Source organism: Sander vitreus, chromosome 2 (assembly GCF_031162955.1).
Source record: "Sander vitreus isolate 19-12246 chromosome 2, sanVit1, whole genome shotgun sequence".
NCBI classification, from domain to species: Eukaryota; Metazoa; Chordata; class Actinopteri; order Perciformes; family Percidae; genus Sander; species Sander vitreus.
Genome location: NC_135856.1, coordinates 229,601 through 241,317, shown reverse-complemented (window position 1 = coordinate 241,317; position 11,717 = coordinate 229,601). Strand labels below are relative to the sequence as shown.

The window sequence follows — 11,717 nt, the reverse complement described above, 5'->3', positions numbered from 1 at the left end:
ATGTTTGTTATTTTATATCTTATATTTCTGTTGGTCTGTTATTTAAACGGCCACATTGAGAGCTGCTGAACTGTTTTTCGTTGTTGTGAAATAATGACAATAAAGATCTATCCTGTTAAACTGAAATGCCAGCCATAGCGTATTTTATTTTGAAAATCCAAAAAAGGAGGTGGTGGTGTTGATCCTTCCATTTTGACGGTGTCGGTGATCCCTGGGATTCCCGTTAATATCCCGACTTTCCTTCATCATTTTTCTGTTTTTTTTCCGGGCTATTTGTGAGCCGCGGAGCAGCCGCAGATTTCTGCCGGGTTTAGGCGCCTCTCCGCCGGCCTCCAGCAGCAGGTGCAGTCGGTGTCTGCTGGTTCCTCTGGATGCGGACTGACGGTTGTAAATCGGCGCTGTAATCTCCGGATTTTAACTGGAAACAGCGAACAGACGGCGGAGGGATTTCCTCAGATTTCAGCCTCCAGAAGCTTCGTTTGTGTAATTATAATTACGTTATTTTATCCTTATATTGTTAACGGAACGTAGATTTATTTTTTTTCCTTTCTCATTTTAATATTGTGACAGCAGGACATGTGGCTTTATTCTGTATAGTGACCTTCTCACTAAACACTAAAACCTTCCTCTCATGTGTTCCGGCATATTCCTGCTTTAACCTTCAGAAAACATTCCGGGAACGTTCCGGTTTGGGCTATTTAATGTTAGTTCGACAAAACGTTTCTGTTATTAAAAATGTTCCTGCAGGCTCCTGTAGCTGCTGTCACATTTAAAGAAGCTCAGAGCACATTTTAATTCACATTATACATACAGCTGTGCAGAAACACAACATTTATAGAGCACTTTTCAAATGTGCTTCACAAAACAGCAACAATTAAAAGCTGAGCTGTCATAAAACCATCAGGGTATGAAGCTGTACAGTTTAGGAAAGATGAAATAAAAGACCGGAAACAATTCAAAGACTTTATGGATCAGATTTCAGATCATCTGTTTGGATTTTGTTATTAATGTTTCTGTGAAACAGCAAAAACTTCTGAGAACTTTCTGCAACTAACATGATTTAATTGGGTTATTTGTGTTCAGATATTTACTTTAATAACTGATGAGCCCGTTTCCCCACCGACACTAAAATATCTCAGAAATATTACAACTTTTCTATTTAAAGAGTTTATCTTTCTACTTTTTTCTGAAATATTTAAATAAAGTTGAATTAATTGACTCGGAACAGCTGACGTTTTGTGTGAATGCTGACAACAAAATGAGATTTATGTCCGTCCTCTTTAAAGGTTACACCTGCAGAATTAAAGGGCCAGTCCGCGCCTTCAGGAACACGTTTTAGACTGAAAACCAAAACGTGAAAGAAAGTAAAAAGGACATATCGGACAGTTTTTGGGACATTAAGACTTTCCATTTAGATTGTTTAAAATGCTCGGCTAACAACCGTTAGCAGCGGCGAGGCTGCAGCTTGGAATTATGGGAAGTGTAGTTGGATGTTGCTCAGTTGAAGAGACTATAGTGATGGACTCCAGCTCCCAGCAGCCTTAGCAGTGACAGACATCGGGACACAGATGCTACAGCCCTGCCCGGGGCCCGTCAGACATTGATATTTTTGACTCTGTGGAGTGTTAATGTTTTGAGTTCGGAGCTGCCATGTCGGATAAGACGGCGCCGCGCTGCCAGCTGAGGCTGGAGTGGATCCACGGTTACCGTGGTCACCAGTGTCGGAACAACCTGTACTACACGGCGGGCAAGGAGGTGGTGTACTTCGTGGCCGGCGTGGGCGTGGTCTACAACACCCGGGAACACACGCAGAAGTTCTACCTGGGACACAACGACGACATCATCAGGTGAGGGGGGCGTCACACACACACACACACACACACACACACACACACACACACACACACACACACACACACACACTCAGTTTCCACATACTGTAAGAATAGATAGGGGGGGTGGTGATGGGGCAGTGGATATGAAACATACCTTTGGTGTGGGAGACCTGGGTTTGATTCCCACTGTGATACATCAACCAATGTGTCCCTGAGCAAGGCACCTAACCCCTAGTTGCTCCAGAGTTGTGTTACCTCTGACATATGTAGAAACTCTAAGTGTCTTTGGATAAAAGCCTCAGCTAAATGACATGTAATGTTTAGAACTACTAGAAAATGCATTTCCTGCATTTCCTGGTTGCCCCTGGCATTGAATCCTGACCTTCCGGTGCAGATCAGGAGTATTGGTTTCCTGGTTTCCTGGTTTCCTGGTTTCCAAGGGCCTACCAGATCTCACAGGCCTATTGATTTCTAAATCTGTAAAGCCATTTGAGCAAATTAGAAAGGATTTTGACATTCCTCGTAAGGACTTTTTCAAATATCTCCGCCATATATTCGCCACTTTGGTCTCCTAGCCCCCCTGGTGTCCTCGGGTCTAATCTGACCCATTTTCAAAAAGTTTCTATATCATAAATTTGGGTTTCTTTCAACTAAGCTGTCAAAAAAGTAAATGTGGATGGTTCCATACGACGCTCTTAACAAGTCAAATAAACGATCAGTTGACTACATTGAATTTGGGTGTTTAGTTCCATTTGAAAGCATTTGAAAAAAAATTGTTAACGTTAAAAAAAAAAGTGACAAATATGTCGGAAAAGGCTTCAAAAACGTTGGGAAAGTGACAAATGTCAAAAAAGTGACAAAGATATCAGGAAAAGCAACAAAAGTGTTGAAACAAAGACGACCAAAACATTTTTGACATTTTTGAAAAATTTTGACTCCGAAAAACCAAAAGTAGCATGGTCGACAGGAAGACAACACAAGGGTTAAGGGGCTGCTTTCAAAGACTCATTCTCTACTGCTGTACTCTACTCTTCAGCCCAGTGACGGACTGGGAACAAAAAACGGCCCTGGCATTTCCACCGGTGGGGGGGGGGCAGATACAACTTTTGATGCACGGAAAGAACACGCACTTTTGATAGCCCCAGTGATGGTGAAGGTAAACTCCCATGCTATAAACAACTGCACCAAAACATAGACATATAAAAAAAAAGAATAAATCATCAGAGCCAGCCGCTCCATAATGATATAATATTCTGAAGTAGCCAAACTTACTGTACCTCCACATCTCTGTTGCTTCAGGTAATCCACATTCAGACCCACAGCAGGCTTGTTGTTCTGTGTTGGCTATTTCCATAGATTCATTATCCATGTCTATCTCTTCATCCTCCTCTTGCTCGTTTTGTTCTTCCTCTTCCTCATATTCCTCACTGTCTTGTCTTTCTCTCTGGTGTGCTGGCTCAGATGTGTCGCTAACATGCTAGCAGTATTAGCGCTAATGCTAGCTGAAGCTGCTCTTGATTTTAAAAACAAATGAGTCAGTTTGCAGCATTTTTCAACGTCAGCCAACAGTGCTCTCTTATATTTCTCTCTCTTTCTCTCTGCCCCCCCCCCGTGTCGCTTGATGCCTCGATTAATTTTTTTGTCAACAGTATAGCTTCTAACTTCCAATTTTCAACTTCCAACAACCACTCTGAGACAGACCGTATGTATAAAGACGTAGACGCGGTCTACTCGATTCGGTCTTGAAAGTCATTGCTACATTTGAACTTTTGCAAACAAATATTCAAATAAAAGAAATGCAGGTAGATTTGTTTTATTTCAAACCATGCACGTTTACGTTTCTGAACATCTGATCTGAATAAGGAATTTTGCTACAAAATAATAGCGACTAATGTAAAAGTTTGTGACTGTAGAGGGTAACCTTGACTGTGATATTGAGAGACTCATATGTGCTATAAATACTGATCAGATTACATTATTACTAGGTGTGAAGGATTTGGACAAATTTGGCTATCGTTTGGCCAAAGAACTTTATTATTGATGCTTGAAAGGGGCCGACAGAAATGATATGGGCCGCCGTTTACAATTAAGGGGCCGCATGGCTGTGACAATCATGCGGCTCTCTGATTGGCCGGCCGGCCCAAACGGCCCATGAGGGCCCGCGGCCCCTCTGGCATCTGCACAAATGCCAGATTACCAGTCCATCACTGCTTCAGCCTATGACTCACTGAAGCCACTGTGGGAATGTGATCTGGAGGTCACATTTAGCTCTGCAGATTGGACCAAGATTTGCAATGGAATCTTCCCAAAATGTACTTTGATTTCTTTACATGAACACCATTTTAAGTTTTTCCATAGGACTTATTTTACACCTCCAGAAAATGTTTCCCCACAAATCTTTGTTGTAGATGTAAAACACACAAGGGTACATTTCTTCACCTGTTCTGGGCATGTGATCGCATCCAGACATTTTGGAAAGAGGTTCATTCTGTGGTCCAGGAGGTTATCGGTAAACAGTTTACATTATCCTCATCATTTTATCTGTTAAACCATACTTTGGAAAATCCTTTTGACACGGACACCAAATATCTGTTGATAATGCCTTTATTTCTAGCTAAAAAAATGTATTTTACTGAGGGGGTCTGCCCCGCAAGTCCCAACGGTCGATATGTGGTTGTCACAGATATCGGCTCTTCTCCCTTTGGAGAAACTGACTTATGACCTCAATCATAAGTCCGACAGATTCTGGAGACTTTGGAGACCACTGCATTCCTTCCTGCAGAGACTCTGACTTCACTGTGCTTGGTTTAATCTGGATGTACTTAGCTATTTATTTCTTGTACAGTACTAGTTTGTTAAATTATATTTTATATATATATATATATATATATATATATATATTATGAGAGGGGGATGGATGTTGATTTAAAATTAAAGAAAGTACAGGCTTATGTGTAAAAGTTATGTATTATTAACTGATGATTTATAGCTTTAAATATAAAAGTATAGTTTTCTATAGCATAGTAATCCAGTGATAGTATCTGTACATCCAACCCACTTTATCTCAAAATATTCCGACTTTCATCTAAAATATATATAAATATAATGTTGCTCTGGTTTAAGGACTACAGTTAAAAAATTAGCCGGCTGGCTAACACTGGCACATTTACAGAAACGTTGCCCCCAATTTCCAAATAAAGTTCTACTTTCAAATCAATTTTATTTATTGTAAATCATAAGGAGTTATCTCAGGACACTTTCCAGATAGAGGAGGTCTAGACCACACTCATAATAATAATTTACAAAGACCCAACAATTCCAGTAATTACTTGTCTAATGTGCAGTAATAAATTAAATGATGTCCCCAAAGCTTGGAGCTCAGAGTACAGAGTTGTCCCTGAACGCAACACAAACTGGCAGCAGCAGCGTGTTCGCCTGGTTCAGCACCAAACCAGGCGAACACGCCGCTGGCTGAGAGAGACGGAGGCAGGAAGTGGGGGGTCGGAGTGAGAGTCGCACGGCATGAAAGGACCTGACAGCCGGAGAAGAAGCTGCTGAGTCCACTGGTTAATTCTGTCCTCTTGTTTTAAATCAGAGCTTTTAAAACTGACAGGGACACACATGTGGTCAGTGGTAGAATGTAACTAAGTAGATTTACTCCAGTACTGTACTTCAGTCAAAATGTTGAGGTACTTGTACTTTACTTGAGTCTTTTCTTTTCATGCCATTTTCTACTTCTACTCCACTACATTCATCTGTTCCAGCTTTAGTTACTTTAGTTACTCCGCTACATTCATCTGTTACAGCTTTAGTTACTAGTTACTTTAGTTACTCCACTACATTCATCTGTTACAGCTTTAGTTACTAGTTACTTTAGTTACTAGTTACTTTAGTTACTCCACTACATTCATCTGTTCCAGCTTTAGCTACTAGTTACTTTAGTTACTCCGCTACATTCATCTGTTCCAGCTTTAGTTACTAGTTACTTTAGTTACTCCGCTACATTCATCTGTTCCAGCTTTAGTTACTAGTTACTTTAGTTACTAGTTACTTTACACATTAAGATTACTGCTCACTAAACACATGTAGTTTATAAATCTGATGTTTTATTCTAAAGTAAACTAGCCGACAATATATCGACTACAAGTCAGCTGAGATGATCAGACCATTAAACACACAGCTGGTTGATCCTTTACACTTTCTAAAATCCCCCAAAAAAAGATTGTTCTTTACCTTTAATACTTTAACCACATTTTCCTGATGATACTTACAGACTTTTACTGAAGGAACATTTTCTATTTAATATTGTCTCCCTGTGTCTCGCTCTCTCTCTCTGTTTCTCTCTCTCTCTCTCTCTCTCTGTCTCTCTCTCTCTCTCTCTGTCTCTCTCTCTCTTTGTTTCTCTCTCTCTCTCTCTCTCTCTGTCTCTCTCTCTCTCTCTCTTTCTATCTCTCCCTGCCTGTCTCCTCGTCTGTCTGTCTCTCTCTTTGTCTCCCCGTCTGTTTGTCTCTCTCTCTCTCTCTCTCTCTGTCTACATGTCTTTCTCTCTTTGTCTCTCTGTCTCTCTCTCTCTCTGTCTGTCTCCCTGTCTGTCTCTCTCTCTGTCTCCCCATCTGTTTGTCTCTCTCTCTCCCTGCCTGTCTCCCTGTCTGTCTCACAGTCTGGCGATCCATCCAGATAAGATCCAGGTGGCGACGGGTCAGGTGGGTAAAGACCCATTCATCTGCGTCTGGGACACGTACGCGATGCAGACGGTGTCCATCCTGAGGGACGTCCACACACACGGAGTGGCCTGTTTGGCCTTCGACTCGGATGGACAGGTCAGGCCACACCCCCTTGTGATGATGTCACATTCTCCATGTTCTTAATGTTTTTAACTTTTTTTCAGTACCACAGTGTTCCAGGGATAGTTGTCTGTACACCCAACTGACTGTTAACTCAAAATATTTTGACTTTTTTCTCAAAAACTTTCAAAGTTTGGACTAGAAAGTAAACAGTAGATTAATTGATAATGCAAATAATTGTTGCACATATGAACTCTATTTTTGGGAACACTTGAGGCCCCAGGATGCTGCCTTGAGGAACTCCAATATATAAAAATGTTCCACACACTCACATACTGACTGAACTTACGTCACTACGACTGATATCATCGTCCAATCCTGTGGTCATAGTGTTGGTGGTTGGCGGAGCTACGTTTACCTATGGATCAGTAAACAAAGTAAAACTAAATGGATCTTACTCAACTCTCATGTGTTTGTTTTTGTAGCGGCTGGTGTCGGTCGGTCTGGACGCCAAGAACACTCTGTGTGTTTGGGATTGGAGGAGAGGACGAGTCCTCGCCACGGCAACAGGACACTCAGACAGAGTACGACTCATTCATTCACACTGACTCTTTATGTTCAGGCATTTGGAGCTGAAACACAAGTTACAGCTCAACCCAAGTTACATGAATGCTTTGCTTTTTTGGGAAGCAGAAAGCACAGAGATCATTTTTAATGTTTTGTTTATGCTTAATATCTTTTAAGTTTTTTTCTATAAAATCTTAATATCTTAATTTAGTTTTTTTTTGTTGCTTTCAGTCCAGATGACGCTTTAAATTTCAGAGCTTCAGCGTTTGAGTGTAACCAAAACCAATCAGAAACTGATTATGAATTCTTTACGGGCTGGATGAGTCAAAAGCATCTCCACTGAGTTTTGTTTTTTCCGTCCATTCAAAGGTGCACTTCTTGGTTTCTTCTGTAGCATTGACAAAATATCTTGTAAACAAAGTAATAGATTTCAATTCAAACCTGATTTATTTTTTAGTTTAGAGGGTAGGATTTAAAAAATATATTCTTATTCTCTGCCCAAGATCGTCCTCATAGTCTTTTGGTTTATTTGTAAAAAGAAAAAAATAAGTTTAATGATATCTGTGTACTGGATTATTCATAATTATCCAACTTTGTTTCCTCTGAGACATCTGGAAACTAGGGACTCTGGGAACTGTAGGGACTCTGGGACTATAGGGACTCTGGGAACTATAGGGAGTCTGGGAACTATAGGGACTCTGGGAACTGTAAGGACTCTGGAAACTATTGGGACTCTGGGAACTATAGGGACACTGGGGACTATAAGGACTCTGGAAACTATAGGGACTCTGGGGACTATAGTGACTCTGGGAACTATAGGGACTCTGGGGACTATAGGGACTCTGGGAACTCTGGTAACTATAGGGACTCTGGAAACTATAGGGACTCTGGAAACTATAGGGACTCTGGGAACTATAGGATCTCTGGAAACTATAGGGACTCTGGGAACTATAGGGACTCTGGAAACTATAGGGACTCTGGGAACTATAGTGACTGTGGGAACTATAGGAACTCTGGGAACTATAGGATCTCTGGAAACTATAGGGACTCTGGGAACTATAGGGACTCTGGAAACTATAGGGACTCTGGGAACTATAGGGACTGTGGGAACTATAGGGACTCTGTGAACTATAGGGACTCTGGGAACTCTGGGAACTATAGGATCTCTGGTAACTATAGGGACTCTGGGGACCATAGGGACTCTGGGAACTATAAGGACTCTGGGAACTATAGGGAGTCTGGGCACTCTTAAATACTCTGGGAACTCTAGGAACTGTGACAACTTTGGGGACTCTGGAAGTACTCTGAGGACATTAGGGGCTTTAGAGACTTTGGGAACCCTAGGAACTATAGGGACTCTGGGAACTCCGGGGATACTGGGAACTTTGGATATTCTGATTTTGAAATGTGCTCCAGAAATAAAGATGATTCCTTTCTGTTCTGCAGATCTTTGATGTGGCCTGGGATCCGTTTCAGTCCAGCCGTCTGGTCAGCTGTGGAGTCAAACACATCAAGGTGAGACAGATTTAAATCAAGTTCATCATTTACTACCTGAAGAGTTGTTGTTTGTTTTTCAAGTGCTTGATTAAGATATAAAGTATAAAAATTAGGGCTGTCAAAATAACGTTTTCATTTCGATTAATTAATCAGAGAAAAAATAACGCGTAAAAAAAAATAACGCAGATGAATCCGTTCCATGTTGAGGTTTGACCCGGAGCCGTTCTAGCACCATTGGACTGTAAAATGAAGGAGGAGACGAGAATGTTCTGCCTGGATCATTAACTGGAACATTTACTTCCTGCCAACCCTGGCTACTGAAATCTGGCTCCACTGATATGTCTGCTCTTCTCTCTGCTGCTCTGAAAAACAAACACCGCTGCACATGATGCTAGTTAACACTATACTCAACAGCAGCTAACGTTAGCCTACCGCTAGCTAGTTAACACTATACTCAACAGCAGCTAACGTTAGCCTACCGCTAGCTAGTTAACACTATACTCAACAGCAGCTAACGTTAGTCTACCGCTAGCTAGTTAACACTATACTCGACAGCAGCTGACGTTAGCCTACCACTAGCTAGTTAACACTATACTCTGCAGCAGCTAACGTTAGCCTACCGCTAGCTAGTTAACACTATACTCAACAGCAGCTAACGTTAGCCTACCACTAGCTAGTTAACACTATACTCAACAGCAGCCTGAACCGACGTGATCGGTTCAGGCACCGTTAATTATGTATGCGATTAATTTCGATTAATTAATCACAGAGAATGTAATTAATTAGATTACACTTTCTAATCGATTGACAGCCCTAATAAAAATGCATTTGCTTCACAAGATGTCTGATATGACACAAAAACAATGAATTGTATCCGTAGTTCTGGACTCTATGTGGGAACGCTCTGACTCCGAAGCGAGGGATCTTTGGGAAGACGGGCGACCTACAGACCATCCTGTGTGTTTCTGCAGCCAAGGACGAGCTGACGTACTCCGGAGCTCTGAACGGAGACGTTTACGTGTGGAGAGGAATCACTCTGATCAGGACTGTACAGGCTGCACACGGGGTACACGCGTTTCCTTTTTCTATGCTAAACTGCTATTTTATACATATTTGTTTCTGTATTTATAGTTTATTTCATATTAATGTTCAATATGTTTATTTATGTATGCACCAAACACCAAGGCAAATTCCATGTAAGCTGACTGTGGCAATAAACCCTTTTCTGATTCTGATTGTTTGATTTTGATCAGAACATATTTTTAAAATAGTTCACCCCTTTTGAAAGACATAAAACATAATAAATAAATAGTCAATGAGAAGGAAAATACACAGCTTAAAAAAGTCTGAAGGTCAAATAAAGTCTCAGAATTAAGTTATGAGAAATTAATTCAGAATTGCACGAAATCAAACTGGATCCCAGGTGTTTTTCTGTTGGTAATGTCACAGTGTTAACAACAAAATAATATATGAGTTTCAGATTAGAGATGCTGAATGCAGTTTCAGACTTGACGGGCGGCGTAAGCAGCAGGACTGATGGGACATTGTTGTTTGTTTGCGACGTGTTGTTCAGGCCGGGATCTTCAGCATGCACGCCTGCGAGGAAGGATTCGCCACAGGAGGACGTGACGGCTGCATCAGACTGTGGGACGTTGACTTCAAACCCATCACCAAGATCGACCTGCGAGAGGCCGAGACGGGATACAAAGGTCAGAATTAAACAATCTGTTATTATTGTTGTGGCTTTTTTGATTCAGTAAACAATAAGCTTTGTTGAATTGCTGGGAAGCCAGTGAGGGATCACATTCTTGCCGCTACACTTGCAACTCTTGCTTCCAGCCCTGTCAAGTAGAGCCGCAGAATGAATCAAACAGTTGTGAACTATTAAATAAAAAATATACTGACTAAAAACTGTTATGTAATTCCAGTCCTTCCAGAGACATGCAAAGTTTTTTTGTGATTGTTTTGGGCAAAAATCCTTGATTATGCGTCACGTTTTCTTAAAAAATGTGATGGAATATGCGGGATATTTATGCAATTTTATGCGATGATATTGCGGGAACTTTCAAAAACTGTGGTGTCATCGTGGCTTCATCGCGGGGTTTGCAGCTTCTCGATGATGTTCACGTCGCGTAGTCACTTCATAACGTTCCCATGGCAACAGGGGAAAATGGCTGCTCTTGTTTTCTCATGTTTTCTCATTTTTCATCTTTCTACTAAGATATATGTGTGACTTTTTTGCAACGAAAATGCGGGGATTATGAAATCATGCAAGCCCCGCATATGTTGTGCAGAAATCGGCAATTTATGCGGCGAAAGTGCGGCGTATTTGAAAAAATGCCCCCCGCATAAATATGCCGTCTTTGGCTGATTATGCATTGAATTATGCGATTGCATAATCACGTTTTTCTGGAGGGACTGTAATTCATTATCTTCTGCACAACCAAACCGGAGCGAACACATGTGAAGCTAAACGTTTCCTCTCTGACCGTTGATCCAGTGTGCGTCCAGTCAGTTTGTGTTTTCTGTTTCAGGCGTGTCGATCCGCAGTGTTTGCTGGAAAGCGGACCGGATCCTGGCAGGGACGCAGGACAGTGAGATCTTCGAGGTCATGGTGCGGGACCGGGACAAACCGGTTCTGCTGATGCAGGGTCACAGTGAGGGGGAGCTGTGGGCGCTCGACCTGCACCCCAAACAGCCGGTCGCCGTCACCGGGAGCGACGACCGCTCCGTCAGGTCTGTCCAAGACACATTTACTGCTAAGATTAATTCATTACTATATTAATGGGCTACTAGTTTGATCATCGATTAATCGGTTCAAGTTATTCTCTGTCTGTCTCTCTCTCTGTCTGTCTGTCTGTCTGTCTGTCTGCCTGTCTGTCTCTCAGGCTGTGGAGTCTCCCTGACCACACTCTGCTGGCTCGCTGTAACATGGAGGAGTCAGTCCGCAGTGTTTCCTTCAACAACGACGGCTCTCAACTTGCTCTGGGCATGAAGGACGGATCCTTCACCGTGCTGCGCGTCAGGTGACCTC

General features: G+C 41.9%; 1 protein-coding gene across 1 annotated transcript in view; it reads left to right on the top strand.

The window, feature by feature from the left end:
- Positions 1-227: 227 nt before the first annotated feature.
- LOC144531397 (echinoderm microtubule-associated protein-like 6) overlaps positions 228-11,717 on the top strand; it is a 44,754-nt gene continuing 33,264 nt past the window's right edge. The window contains exons 1-8 of the mRNA XM_078271502.1: positions 228-1,847; positions 6,496-6,655; positions 7,105-7,203; positions 8,633-8,701; positions 9,564-9,749; positions 10,257-10,392; positions 11,218-11,419; positions 11,572-11,709. Of these exons, the coding sequence (XP_078127628.1) occupies positions 1,651-1,847; positions 6,496-6,655; positions 7,105-7,203; positions 8,633-8,701; positions 9,564-9,749; positions 10,257-10,392; positions 11,218-11,419; positions 11,572-11,709 (1,187 nt within the window). The 5' untranslated portion in view covers positions 228-1,650. The remainder of the gene's footprint in view (positions 1,848-6,495; positions 6,656-7,104; positions 7,204-8,632; positions 8,702-9,563; positions 9,750-10,256; positions 10,393-11,217; positions 11,420-11,571; positions 11,710-11,717) is intronic.